We start from the raw sequence: 14,908 nt of genomic DNA, 5'->3' as shown, positions 1-14,908 counted from the left end.
ATAGGATTTCTTCAGACTGACAGGAATACATGCTTAAACTTTCTTACCTTTCAAAATCCAAATATCACATGCATATTTCTAGGCACATTTACTAGTCTAAAATCAAGGATTTTATATGTCTGAAAAATTTTTTCCACATCCTGTTTGGCTTTAGAGCTTTCGGCTCTCTGGAAAAGTCAAAACACTTTATAGACATTATCCAAACAGTTTGTAGTGAAGTTCTCAGATGGGAAAACAGAGAAACCACAGCAGCAAAGAGTTTGTTTCCATCCATTTAGATTTTGCCTCTTCCAAAAAGAATATTTGCGTCATTTTCACTCGCTTGCGGATTTGATGAAGTGAAGTTACATAGCAGCATTTCAGGTTTTGGGGTGGCGAGCAAGAAGTAAAAGGAAGCCCTAGCTCTCACTGACCAGTTTGTTCGAGTTGAAGGACACATTAAACAACTGCGTATGTATAAAATCTACCGAGTGGTGACAGATAAGTACCATGGGAAAGTACAGAGGAGGAGGGCTGGTGGGCAGAGATTGCTGCCTCACCGAGCATGCTCAGGAAGCCCCTCGATGCAAAGCAACATTGGAACGAGACCCTGAATGCTAAGGGGCAAGCTAGGCAGTAGAATGGAGGTGCTGTGGGGGAAGGGGTAAGAAAGGCCAAGGCCTGGAGGCAGAAATGTGTGTGGTGTTTGGGGCAGTCAACCGCACCAGAACTGAAGAGAAAAACGTGAGAGGCGACGAGCTTGGGAGAGAGGGGAAGCAGATGACAAAAAACCCTCCCTTGCACACACCCGTAAGGACTCTGATTCCTATCCAAGAGGGAGAGGAGAGAAATGGTAATCCAGCAGAAAGGCTGAGGCAGAGCTCTGTGGTGGCTGCTGTGGAGAGGACACGCCATGGGAACGTTGAAGTGGAGAGTGTGGTGATATTTTATTTGTGCGCCCCAATAAAGCTTATCTGGGGATCAGAGGAAAAAGCCAGGCACTATAGTAAACATAGAGGTCAGGCAGTGGTAGCACACGCCTTTAATCCTAGCATTCGGGAGGCAAAGATTCATCTGGATCTCTGTGAGTTCAAGGCCACACTGGGAACAGAGCCAGGCATGGTGGCACATGCCTTTAATCCCAGTGCTAGTTAACCATAGAGGTCTGGAGGTCTGGACAGACAGACAGGAAGTGATAGAGGTGGGCAGAGAGAGGAAGTGATGTAGCTGGGCGGAGAGAGGAAGTAAGAGGGCAGGGCACAGAGAGGTATATAGGCATGAGTATACGGGAAGTCTCTCTCTCTCTCTCTCTGAAGGCTGAGGAGTTGGTGAGGTGAGGCTGGCTGTGCCTTGTCCTGCTCCTCTGATCTCTCAGTTTTCACCCCAATGTCTGGCTCTGGGTTTTTTATTAATAAGACCGTTTGCACTTCGTCTTACAGGGGAGACAAGTGGAAAGGTAGAAGAAGGGCTGTAGCCAGAGAGGGACAGGAGAAGGAAGGCTTCAAGCTGACGTTGACAACCTATGAAAGAGAAACAGAACCAGAGAACAGGGGCAGGTGGAGGCAGCCCGCCTTCCCATGACGAAGAGAGGGGCAGGAGCTGCAGCCCTGTCAGATAGGGGATCTGAGCTGTCACAGAGGTCAAGGCTTTGCGCTAAGCTCAGAACTGTAGCTCCCAGTAACTCTAAAGCACTGTCTCTGATAAAATCCGGGCTATTTATTTCCCAAATCTCTAAGATGGAAGTTCTAACCTGTTTCATAGACATGACCTTCAAAGATATTCCTGAAGTCCTTGAAGACAAGGAATGTGACTATATGAATAACTCCCTGAGGCAGGGAGGCTCCCTTCGTAGTGCAATTATTCTTAATGCCTACTATGTGCAGGGCAGTGAACTGGGTGATTGAGAGACAACAGTTTTGATTGAGTGCCAAGGAAAGGCCTCATGAGCCCAGGATAAGAAGGCAGCCATGTACCACCCAAAGGGAGAGCCCTTCCCAAACACCAACCCTGCTGCCTTGGTTGTACAGGTTCTAGACCTTTTAGAATATAAATGGCTTTTATCTAATCGACCCACTCATTCTATGGCATTTTGCTGGGCAACCTGAGTAGACCAGCACATAAGCTATAACACACACATACACACACACATGTATGCACACACGTACGCTCACACATACATGCATTCGAACTGTTATACCTATTTCAGTCCACATCAAAGCTTGTTTTCTAGAATGCTGATATCCTATGATAAATACTTGACTGAAGAATGAAATAGAAACAGTGTTGTCAATCTTAGACATGAAATGCTTTATGAAACAGCATGTTCTTCTACCACAGCTCTTTGGAAACATTGAAACAGTAGTCGGGCTAGCCCTCCGGCAGCTATCTGGGCAATGGCTGGAGAGTCTCTGAACCAGCACTCTAACCAGGATGACCTTTATACCCCCTAGACGGTTTTCTGGACTTCCTTCAGTAAGCATGTGAGCCATCCAGGTGAGTGGTCCAAGGGTCAATAAGGTCGCCATTATGCTTATATTAAAATTCCTTAATAAGGGTCCATGGAACTTTACAAGATCGGCTCCCTTCCTCACTGTGACAATATTCACCCACTACCTCATCCACTTTCCAACTCCAACACATCCTGCAGCTTCGCTAGTGTTACCTCCCTTCAAACTAAACACCCCTGTGTTAGGGCCTCTGCACTCTCTGGCCCTGTATCTGCAAGGGTCATCCTTCAATGGCACCATTCTTACTGTGCATTAATTATATACTGCTGTGTTTAATAGTTTACAATGTCTTAATAATATTACTATCACAGGGTCTCTCTGTGTAACAGCCCTGACTGTCCTGGAACTCACTTTGTAAACCAGGCTGGCCTTGAACTCAGAGCTCTGCCTGCCTCTGCCTCCTGAGTGCTGGGATTAAAGGCATGAGCCACCACCAGCTAATTTCTGCCTTCTCAAACCATTAAATGTCAAAACTGTTAAATAATACAATCAACAAAACCAACACTTATAAAGAACAGCAAAAATTAATTGCTTCCATGACACTTTGCCTTCTAGAACTTATAGATTTAAAAAACAAAACAAAATAAAAGGGATGAGAAAGAAGTCAGAGAAACATCACCCTTTACAATAGCCACAAATAATATAAAATACCTTGGGATAACACTAACTAAACAAGTGGAGGACCTGTTTGATAAGAACTTTAAATCTCTAAAGAAAGAAATTGAAGAAGATATCAGAAAATGGAAGGATCTCCCATGCTCATGGATAGGTAGGATTAACATAGTAAAAATGGCAATCTTACCAAAAGCAATCTACAGATTCAATGCAATCTCCATCAAAATCCCAACACAATTCTTCACAGACTTGGAAAGAAAAATACTCAACTTCATATGGAAAAACAAAAGACCCAGGATAGCTAAAAGAATCCTGTATAATAAAGCAAAACCTCTGGAGGCATCACCATCCCTGACTTCAAGCTCTACATAGAGCTATAGTAATAAAAAAAAAAAAAAAGCTTGGTACCGGCATAAAAACCAACATATAGACCAATGGAATCGAATTGAAGACCCTGACATTAATCCATGCACATATGAACACCTGATTTTTGACAAAGAAGCCAAAACTATACAATGGAAAAAAGAAAGCATCTTCAACAAATGGTGCTGGCATAACTGGATGTCAATAAAAGATTACAAATAGATCCATATCTATCACCATGCACAAAACTCAAGTTCAAGTGGATCAAAGACCTCAACATAAATCCAGTTACACTAAACTTAATAGAAGAGAAAGTAGGAAGTACTCTTGAACACATTGGCACAGGAGATCACTTCCTAAATATAACACCAGCAACACAGACACTGAGAACAACAATTAATAAATGGGACCTCTTGAAACTGAGAAGCTTTTGCAGGGCAAAAGACACGGTCAATAAGACAAAAAAAAAAGAAAGAAAAAAAAAAGCAGCCTACAGAATGGGAAAAGACCTTCACCAACCCCACATCTGACAGAGGACTGATCTCCAAAGTATATAAAGAATTCAAGAAACTAGACATCAAAATACTGAACAATCCAATTTAAAAAATGGGCTAAAGAGCTAAACAGAGAATTCTCAAAAGAAGAACCTCAAATGGCTGAAAGCCATTTAAGGAAATACTCAACATCCTTAGTCATCAGAGAAATGCAAATCAAAACAACTCTGAGATACCACCTTACACCTGTCAGAATGGCTATGATCAAAAACACTAATGACAGTCAATGTTGGAGAGGATGCGGAGCAAAGGGAACACTCATTCACTGTTGGTGGGAGTGCAAACTTGTACAGCCACTGTGGGAATCAGTATGGCGGTTTCTCATAAAACTGGGAATCAATTTACCTCAAGATCCAGCCATACCACTCTTGGGCATTTACCCAAGGAATGCTCAACCATACCACAAAGATACATGCTCAACTATGTTCATAGCAGCACTATTCGTAATAGCCAGAACCTGGAAACAACCTAGATGCCTGTCAACTGAAGAATGGATTAAGAAAATGTGGTACATAGACACAATGGAATACTACTCAGCAGAGAAAAACAATGACAGCATGAAATTTGCAGGCAAATGGATGGAACTAGAAAATATCATCCTGAGTGAGGTAACCCAAACCCAGAAGGACAAACATGGTATGTACTCACTCATAAGTGGATACTAGATATAAAGCAAAGAACAATCAGACTGCAACCCACAGAACCAAGGAGACTATATAGCAGGGGGGACCCTAGGATGACTGTGGCTTATAATAAGTTTTGGTTTTACTCAATTACTGGGCAAGCCTCAATGAAACATTTCACTATTAGGATAAGAAATTATACTGTATCAAGCTGATAATAGATAAATAAATAAATAAATAAATAAATAAATAAATAAATAAATAAATAAATAAGTAAGTAAGTAAATAAATAAATAAATAAATAAATAAATAGCGAGAGAGAGAGAGAGAGAGAGAGAGAGAGAGAGAGAGAGAGAGAGAAAAAGGAACTCAGGAAAAAAAATATAACTCTCTGCATCTAAACCTTTCCTACATAAACCCCTTCAAGTGAGTGCTTGGCGCCGTCCTCCTCCACCCGCTGTGTCGAGTGTTTGGAACGGACCAAGCCCAGGCTTCCTTTGTTATTAATAAACCCCTGTGTGCTTACATTGGAACAAACAAACAACAACAACAAATGCCCTTGCTCACCTGATCAAGCCACGGTACATGATGTATTCACACCATCTGTCTTGATCTGAGCTGTCAATATCCTGTTCAAGAGCAGAGAGGAGAATGCTTAAAACATAGAAAACAATGCTGTATTCTGAAGGGCCCAAAAAGACTGGAAGGAAGGAAGGAAGGAAGGAAGGAAGGAAGGAAGGAAGGAAGGAAGGAAGGAAGGAAGGAAGGAAGGTAGGTAGGTTAACTAGAGTGTAGATCATTTTCTCATCACCTTCCTACTGATCCTTCAGGCATGAACTACTCATTCACACTAGAGGTGGTTTTTGAATCGTTACTGTGCCCCTCTGCTTCTGCACTGGATGCCAGAAACACAGTGACTACTCAGAGCGATGGGTACCGCAGGGGTTGCACTGTGGTCTCACCTCCTGCAGCTTTCCAAATCTGCCATCCCCAGCAGAACTGAGAGCCTCTCCACCAGTCCCCAGTCCTCCTAGCCGGGCTCTGCCCACCAGCTCCATCCCAGTGCCACAGCGGCTTGCTTGGGTCTCCTCCCTCACCTCTCTGTGCAGAGGGGCTCCCATCTACGGCTCTTCAGCTACCTGGTGCTGGGCCAGGGCTTGGTCTGTGTTTACTAAATTGAATCATAAAAAGAAACATATTCAGGAGCAATCAAGAGTCTTTTGATGAAGACTTGAAACTAGATTCATTTTTCATCAGAGAAAGAGAGTGGAATTTTTTCTCTAACTATAAATATGGAGTTTTGTGGCTGAGAGAACTCTCCACTTCCTTCTTTTCAAATTAAAAAAAAAAAAAACTTGACTTTTTATCACCTCTAAGTTTAACTTAAAATGCATTTTATATTACTAAAAAATATGCCACAATTTATGGTTTTTATTTGCTACATGATGGGCACCTGGATGTTATTGTTTATATTATACACTTCATTTGTACACAAAGTGTAAATAAATATTAGGAATTGGGTTTTAAATTTTTAATACCTATAAAAAGCAAATAAATATAAAGTAGTTTGCCTTGGGAAAGAGATAATAATTTAGTCATTTAGCTATGGTACCAGAACTAACCAGCTATGAATCTGTTTAACTGTTATTTTACTTCATTAGGTTTTTAGATGATGCTGTAAAATTTTAAGACTAGAGAGTTTAATTACTCATTTCTTAGAGAGAAAAATCTGTTCATCCAAGCATATATGATTAAAATTCTTCTATATGTCAATTAATTTCCTTGTAGAAAGCAGTATCAGAGTCCACTGCCAAGCAAAACAGCATCTAACCTTATACAGAAAACCAACAGAGGATCAGATGTCTGCATCCATTCCTCACAGAGAGATCTGGTAAGCCTGTGATTCCAGTCCCTAGGTGTTCCCTTGGCTCCTCTGAGCTCTCCCAGGCTCTTTCCTGAGTTTGCCGCTTTCTCTTCTCCTCGCTCACCACCCCACAATAGCTGTCAGTTGAATGTGATTGGACGCATCCTCCAAGGATTCATGGGGCGGAAGCTTGGACTCCATTATGGCCAAGTTGAGGTGTGGAAACTTTGTAGGTCAGGGCCTGGTAGAAAGTGGGTAAGTCCTGAGGCTTACCCGCTTCAGAAGGGTTAATGCTGGTCTCACAGAGACTAGAGCCAGCTGTCCCTAAATGAGCCTGCACCTGTTCCTCTCTTCCTGTGGCCATTTCCTTTACCTTTCATCCATCATGGTGTGATGCAGTGGGGTGGCCTTTACCAGAGGCTGAACAGACAGGGATGCCTAATCTTATCATGTCAGCCTTCAAACTACGAGGTAAGCAAATGTTTTCTCCATAAACCACCTAGAACCAGGTATTCTATAGTGACACAAACCAGAGCAACAGAGGCAGCTTTCTGTGGCCCCCTTCTGCCCTTCTAGAATTCCTCAAGGAAGGTCACTCATGCAAGTGGCTTGAAGGATTGCCGGTACCACTTGATCCCTATCTCTAATCCCGATGAAGCTCCGGGATGGAAGATCTATATATCCTCTTACCCTTTGGTATCTCCGCTAGGCCATGTACGTGCTGCAAACTGGGCCCAAAGCTGCGTTCATCCTCTCTGCAATACTGTTTTTCTTCGTGTCTTCTCTGTAATAAACGTCACCGTCACAGCCTACGTGAGGAATACCTTGACTCTACTTCTGCCTACTCCATGAGTACAGAGACTAACTCATCTCCCAATGTTACCCTTTTCCCAAAGAGCCATCTACGTGTGTGCATGTGTGTGTGCGTGTGTGTGTGTGTGTGTGTGTGTGTGTGCACATGCATATGTGTGTGCATGCGCCGTATGAATCAATTCCAGTCAAAGAAATACAAACAGAAGAGTCACTTGCTGGAGCTGGAATTTAGAGATAACCTGCACACACTTGGCCTCTCCTTTAGCTCTTTCTCTCTTCCCCCAAAGAACATGGATGCTGTTTTATATGATCGAACCATAGGAGTGGAGACCATGACACTGGAGGCCATGGTAGAGGGGCAGGAGGGATGCACAGCCACAGAGGCCATGGCAGCGGGGTCCTGACTGAGCAGAGCCACATAGAGAAAGAACAATTCCAGACAACACTCTCCACCAAGACGTCTGTAGCAGGAAACATGCTTCTCTCTCATTCTCACCAGTTATGTGAGTTTCTGTCACCTGCCAGAACCCTCGTCACACCGTGTCTCTACCAGCTTCCCGACACTACGTTCTGAGGACAGTTAGAGTCTCCAGACTCGACAGCCACCTCCAGACATGAGGTTCAAAACAAAACAAAAAGGAGAGGTCTCTACTGAGCCCAATCAAGCACAGCAATTGTGTTCTTTCTATAAACTAATGTGTGTCATATTCTGGAGTGTGGATCAGTCTCTTGGACGTTTGGTTTGTATATTCTTTCCTAAGAGCTTGATTATCTCAGGAGACACTGAAGAATTGAAGTGTTTTAGACCTGGAAAGGTACGGTTGGGCCCTGTGTGCCCCAGAAGCCACTCTTTCTGATACTCCATTTCTGCTTTTACTCACAGCCTTGGAACTAACTTTCCCAGTGTGCTGGACTCTATTTTCTAAGTGCAGTTACAATAACATCTCCCTGGGCCTGTGGGATTCTTACTAGACGTCTTTAACACTCCTTGAGTCAAGGAGTGGGGTTTATGTTCCTTCAGGTCAATGCGGTAAGAATTACGACCAAAGCAGAAGTGACATCGTGTCACTTGGAAGGTCAAGTCCCAGAGGACAATACAGGCTCTCCCCTTGTTTTTACTCACTCGGGAACCTAGCCACCATGAAGGGAGGAAGCCCAGTTAGCCCGTGAGTAGGAGCCATAGTCCCGAGCCAAAAGCACTGCTTATAAATCCTCCTCCACACAGGAAATCCTGTGGTGCCCAAGAAACAGCTTACTGGCCCTGTGTGAAGCACAGCTGAGCTGTCCCCACTGAACCCTGTCCACAGTGCGGATTAGTGGGCAAATCTATGTGTTGTGTTGTTTCAAAGCAGTAAGCTGTGCAGTGCTTTTTGGTGCCCAATAAGACGACTATATGTTAAGTTATCAGGTGCTGGGGAGATGATTCAGTTGGAAAGGGGCTTGCCACACAAACCAGGGTTCAGATCATCAGCACTCATATAAAAATCTGGGCACACTTGGTACACGCTTTGTAATTCTAGCCCTGGGAAAGTAGAAACAAACAGACCCCAGGGTCTATTCCATGAGCTCCAGGTTCAGTGAGAGACCTTGTCTCAAAATAATGTGACCTCCAATTGTACACACACACATACACACACACACACACACACACACACGTATGCCCATTTTTTTGGGTTGGATTTTTTAAGCATATAGGAATAAAGAAGCATTTAACTTTATAGATCAGAAATCGTGCTAAAATTGCGTCACCTTCACGTTGCCATGTTCTGTGAGTTGTAGGTAATCTCTGGAACCAGGTTCTGAAGTGATATAGCCCAGAAATACCACTTGGTTTGAGCAATTTTTCAATAATTTTGAAACTGCAATAGCCTGTAACTTTCGGTCAAGGTCATCTCTAAAAAAAAAAAAAAATACAGAAAGGAGCCTCTTCACTCTATGTGTACAACAATAAAAAAAAAAAAAAAAACCACAGGTAGCCAAATTCCCCCAAAATATCCTCAAACAGGGTACAAAACCAGAGTAATTTCTGTTGGGAAAAGGTCTGAGTTTTTACAGTGAACAGGACATAGATCAGCACTTCAAACTGGGCTTGACAAAGTCTTGACTAGGAAACACATTTCTTCAGAAACCACTGAATCAAGTTGATTTAAAATCTCTGCTGGGGATGACAAGATGGCTTAGCACTTCAGAGTCCTTGCTGTTCCTGCAGAAGAATGGAATTCAGTTCCCAGCATCCAGGTCAGCCAGCTCACAACCACCTGTGACTCCAGCATCAAGGCATCTGTCACCCTCTTGTGGCTTCCTCGGGTACTCACAATTACGTGTACATCCCTACTCGCAGGCACAGGTGCACAGATAAAAATGAAACACATCTTTAAGTTTCTATGCCAAACACAGAATTTACTCAAGTTTTTCTTCACTATGAATAAGTCATGGAAGGTGTGAGGATGTAGCTCATCAAGGTAGAGTATTTGCTTCACATGTACAAAGGCCCAATGCTTACTCTTCAACATAGTGAGTAAATATAAAATACACAAGTTAAAGAAGAAAGTGTGACAGTGATGTGAGACCTGGTCACCAGGATCACAGCTAAAGAACTAATAGCCACCAAGCATTGCATCCCTGGATCTTGTTGTTGGTATTGTTGTGTGACCCACAGTGTTACTTCGACTGAACATTTTCTGAATGTCTCCTCTGCTCTCTCGCCCAAATACTGGCTGGGCATCCTGTTATTAACATACGAATTACTGTAGGCATGAAACAGATAAGTCGGCAAGTACATTAAGCTTTGGAGGGCTCTACTGTCTCAGAGAAAAGAACATATTTGTTTGACCTATCAGGAAGATAGAGGCACCCCGGGAGTTTCAAACAGAGTGAATTTAATATAGGGAATTGATTACTTAAGTGATGAGGAGCCAGTCAGGGGCCAGCGATGCCATCAGAGGTCGGCAGCAATGAGACACTAACACCACCCCGACAGCTAGAGGAGGGACAGGAAGGGGTGACACTAGAGAGTCAGTCCGAAGTCAGCATTGGCTAGAGGGAGTTCGCCTAGGGCAGAGGTTTCCATGACGGAGCTGGGGCCTTCCAGGAAGGAACTGCAGCCACAGAAGAGACTCGGCTGCTGCCAGAGAAACCAGAAAAAGCACAGAGAAAGGATGAGACATGCCCTGGCTTCCTCCTTTTCTTGTCTTCCCAACTCGTGCCTCTCATTGGCTAAATCTGCCTAGGAAGCAGACGGCAAAGGACTTTGGGAAATTTCATTCCTCGCAATGTATAGACACGAACAGGAGCAAGGAACAGATCCATGAATAAACAAGTCATTTCCCTTCCTTCCTTCCTTCCTTCCTTCCTTCCTTCCTTCCTTCCTTCCTCCCTCCCTCCCTCCCTTCCTCCTTCTTTCCTCCTTCTTTCTTTCTTTCTTTCTTTCTTTCTTTCTTTCTTTCTTTCTTTCTGTTCCTTCCTTCCTTCCTTCCTTCCTTCTCCCCCCATCCCCCAAGACAAGGTTTCTCTGTATAGCCCTGGCTTTCCTGAACTCACTCTGTAGACCAGGCTGGCCTCGAACTCAGAGATCCACCTGCCTCTACCACCTGAGTGATAGGATTAAAGGCATGCGCCACCACCACCTTGTGGCATTTTCATAGAAAGATAGCTATGACTATTACAGAGATAAGGCAAGGTGTGGGGAGATCACCAGGAATCAAGAATGTAGGAGAAATCCTACTGAAGGAGGCTGGAAGACAGGACCTAGTTGAGTAAATACGTGTGGATAGCCAGTGTTGCCTGTCAGGTGTTTCTGAAAATGTGAGAAAAGAAAGGTGCCCTCAGATCCCAAAGGACAGCTATTTGTGCTGATAACCCTCTAAGGACAGGGGGTGTATTTTTTTTCTACAGTCTGGTTTAAGATGTAGTTCCAAGCACATGTGACCTCTGACTTGGTTCTAACTTCTTCCTGTTCTGTGACCCTGACCATCACATCATCTAACCTCTCTCCACCTGATGTCTTCATGCATAAAATGAGGCCAATATGGCCCTTTGCCTGTATAACTTGAGGATTAAACACAGTCACACATGTATGGAGAGCCACCACACATGTAGCAGTCGTGACTTACACAGTCATGGCTAAGGACTGTCTGCATCTGAAATGCATGTGCAACCAGCAGCACAGGGAAAATCATCTAAGATGTTTTTTAAATGAGTAGAAAGTCAGAAAGGCTGTTTCATAAAAAAAAATCAAAGTAATATTTGAAAAATTCTTCCTGTCATTTCTATAATATTAAGTAAACCAAAGAAACCCACTCGTGATTGCCAAAATGTGTTACCACAAAGTCCACCAGTTTGTTGGAGATGTTAACGGTCAGAGATATGGCTGGTGCAATCTCGCCCTCTGGCGACGGAAGAAGGTGATGCTCCGATCTCACAATTGGGTACCGCGACAGCACCATAATCCTGGAAGAAAATGAAAAGAAGCAGGCCATATGGGTCTCAGCCTATCATGGAGAGGAGATGAAGGAAATGCATTAAAAGGTCATGTCACACGACAGGCACCCACGCAGTGGCACTCAGTGGGAATGTGGCAGACTTCTATGGAAGTCCCTCATTCACTGCCTCTTCCTAATTAGCCCGTCTTCCCGTGTTTGATATCACAATATCAAGCATGTTTCAGTAAATGCCGCAAAGTCACAAAAAGATGGCATTGGTAAGGTGAAATGGCCCATTTTACTTGTATTGTTACTCTAAACAACATCCCACGGCCACTACCCGCCTGCCCACCCACTCTCTCTCAGTAGCTAGTTTTCTTCATACGTAGCACATATCACAATCTCAGATTGTCTTGTTTATTTCTTTGTGAACATGTTTATAGTTGTCCTTCTGTGTCTGGAGTGGACTGGCTCCATGATGCCCACAAACACAGAAATGTTCAAATGATTAAGCGTCTTATGTAAAAATCATGTCACATTAACATACAATCTATATATGTTTTCCTGAGTGTGTTAAATCACCTGTAGGTTATTTATAGCATGTAATTTAATACCTATACATTAGTTCATTCACAGGAATTCAATATAGTACTTAATGAGGGGCTAGTTCAAGTCTTACTTTTTTGGGAACTTTCTGCTTTTTGAAGACTTTATTTGGTGTGTGTGTGTGTGTGTGTGTGTGTGTGTGTGTGTGTGTGTGTGTGTGTGAATGCGTGTACATGCATATATGTGTGTGGGTGCACCTGTCTGTGCTCACAGAGGCCCAAAGAGGGAGTCAGATCCCTCAGGACTGGAGTTCTGGTATTGGTAGAAATGCCCAGTTGCTATGTGTATCCCGGGATCTGAACGGTGGTCCTCACGATTGTGCAGCAAGTGCTCTTAACTCCTGAGTCATCTCTCTAGCTCCACTCTTTGGAACATTCTAGAATTTCTCAAACATTCTCCATTTCCAGTTGTTTGAATCCAGGAGTGAAGAAGCTGTGTTTGTGATTTACTTGGGAGCTGGCCGGGCCCCTCCCCCAAAAAAGGCCAACTGTGTTCGGGCTGTTACACCAGAATGTAAACTACCTGAGACTATCAGACAGGCCTGGCACTCTGACTTGACTCCAGCCTTGACAGGCTGATCTACATGGAGAACCAGTAACATCCAGCCCTAGGAAGCCGCTACGAACATGCATGACTATGCGTAGTGTTAGCGCCTCCCTGCCACCCAAATGTGTCACAGAGGCGTAGTCACGGGACAGTCTCACCTTCCCATCCCAAGACACTGCTGCTTACTCTTCAGGTCTCTGCTCAGAATTAATGCCCAAGGTCTACTCACCCCCAAGTGTGATCCCTGGTGCTGGGCCCAAAGTCTGTATAGAAGCCCAGCTCCTCCCCCAGCCACATGGTTAAGTCGTTGTTCCCCATGTAGGGCTTAGAAGCATCGCTCTCCAGAATGGTAATAAAGTCTGCACCTGTTTGGGAAAAGGGCAGACAGGAGGAAAGGACAACAGAAAAAGCCATTAGCAAAACACTTTACGGACTTTGCTATTGTTTCTTTTCGTTTTATTGACGCTCATTTGGTAGTCAGGGCTGTCCTCAAACTCACGATCCTCCTACACCTACCTTCCAAGTGCTGGGGTTAAAGATGCAACTACCACACCCAACGGAATGCTACTCATTTGCCTTGCCTTTACTCATAAACCCACAAACAAATATTTCCTTATGAGTCATAAGAAGAGTGTGGTTTGAATCTGAGTTTGGATGATTAAACTTTAATTAAAGTGTGGGACATCTTAAGGAAAGGGGAAAGTATGACTTTTCTACATTTTGAAAATATCCTTGGTGCTTTTCCCAGAAGTCCAAAGCATCTTCATGTCTTTCATAAATTCCTAATTCATGTTCAGAAACAGTAGAATAGTGCACATGTTTTTTGAGATAGGGTCTTATGTAGCCCAGGCTGGCCTCTTAATGTAGCTGAGGATGACCTTGAACTTCTGTCCTCCTGTCTCCACCTCCAGAGTGCTTGGGATACAGATATATTTATCTCACCACCATGCCCAGTTTATTCAGTGGTGGGGATTGAACCCAGGACTTTGTGTATGGTAGGCACACACACTACTCTACTGAGCTACATCTCCAACACAACAACGGCATTTTAGTCCAAAGCAAACAGTTCAATAGCACTGGCATAAAAATGAGCTTTTCAGCCTTTGTTAGACTCTGGCCTCTGCGCCTGAGCTTTTTAATTAAGACTAAAGGCCCTGTGCTCATGAGGACACTTGGACACTTCTCAAGATCTGAGGTTAGCCTGAGAGAGAACCAGAACCATTTAGCCTTTTGCTATCCTGCTACACACTCCATGACGTTGACCTAAGACCCAAATCCCCACACACTTTGGGGTGCTTCACAACAAGAAAACTCCTCAAGGGCATAGAGACATAAATAAGATTGGCCCTGGGGCTTTCTGAAAACATTTTTTAAAATTTTTTTATTATCTGCATGCATGCCCATGTGAGGATGTCGGATCTCCTGCAACCGGAGTTAGAAAGTTGTGAGCTGCCATGTGGGTCTGGAAACTGAAGCTGGTTCCTCTGGAGGAGCAGCCAGTGCTTCTAACCACTGAGCCATCTCTCCAGACCCCGAAAACCATTTTCAACCCCGAAAACCATTTTCACCCCTTTAATTCTTTCTGCTTTGTAATCAAATAGTTCCTGGTCCTCAGCAGAGGGTCCTCAGGTGGCAAGAGACACCAGCAGGAACATGTCCAACAACAAGAGCATGAATGACTCTTCCGGAGACACTCAGTAGGACAGGCTGTTCAGGATCAATGAACTAACTAATCACTCCAAAAGACAGCTGTGGTGCAGAAGTGTGGGCCTGAGCTGGTCACAAAGCAAAGCCACTTTAGGAACTTAGAGCACGCGCAGCAATCCTAAGACTTGGGAACTTAGCAAAAATAAAAGGAACGACAGTGGTTTCTCAAAACCTGGAGCTAATTCCAGAGAGACTCACCCGTCTGCTTGAGCAGTTGAGCGGACCCCTCCAGGTTCGACCATCCCTCGTTGTCATATCCAAACCTAAAGGGCCAGATGGCAGCGGAAACCACTTTCACTGGTGCCTAAGG

At 43.9% G+C, this 14,908-nt stretch overlaps 1 protein-coding gene across 3 annotated transcripts in view; it reads right to left on the bottom strand.

Moving 5' to 3' along the window:
* Positions 1-14,908, bottom strand: part of Cwh43 (cell wall biogenesis 43 C-terminal homolog) — a 52,052-nt gene that overhangs the window by 13,803 nt on the left and 23,341 nt on the right. For 2 of the 3 annotated variants that reach the window (XM_059275987.1, XM_059275988.1), the window contains exons 10-14: positions 14,797-14,902; positions 13,121-13,256; positions 11,618-11,767; positions 9,068-9,212; positions 5,209-5,270 (exon numbers count right to left, since the gene is read on the bottom strand). In XM_059275987.1, the coding sequence (XP_059131970.1) occupies positions 5,209-5,270; positions 9,068-9,212; positions 11,618-11,767; positions 13,121-13,256; positions 14,797-14,902 (599 nt within the window). Of the gene's footprint in view, positions 1-5,208; positions 5,271-9,067; positions 9,213-9,300; positions 10,443-11,617; positions 11,768-13,120; positions 13,257-14,796; positions 14,903-14,908 lie in introns of those variants that run through there. The other variant, XM_059275989.1, reaches the window with a different exon arrangement.

Source organism: Peromyscus eremicus, chromosome 10, assembly GCF_949786415.1.
Source record: "Peromyscus eremicus chromosome 10, PerEre_H2_v1, whole genome shotgun sequence".
In the NCBI taxonomy this organism is placed as follows: Eukaryota; Metazoa; Chordata; class Mammalia; order Rodentia; family Cricetidae; genus Peromyscus; species Peromyscus eremicus.
Note: the sequence above shows the minus strand (reverse complement) of the source record. Positions and strands in the feature narration are given on the sequence as shown.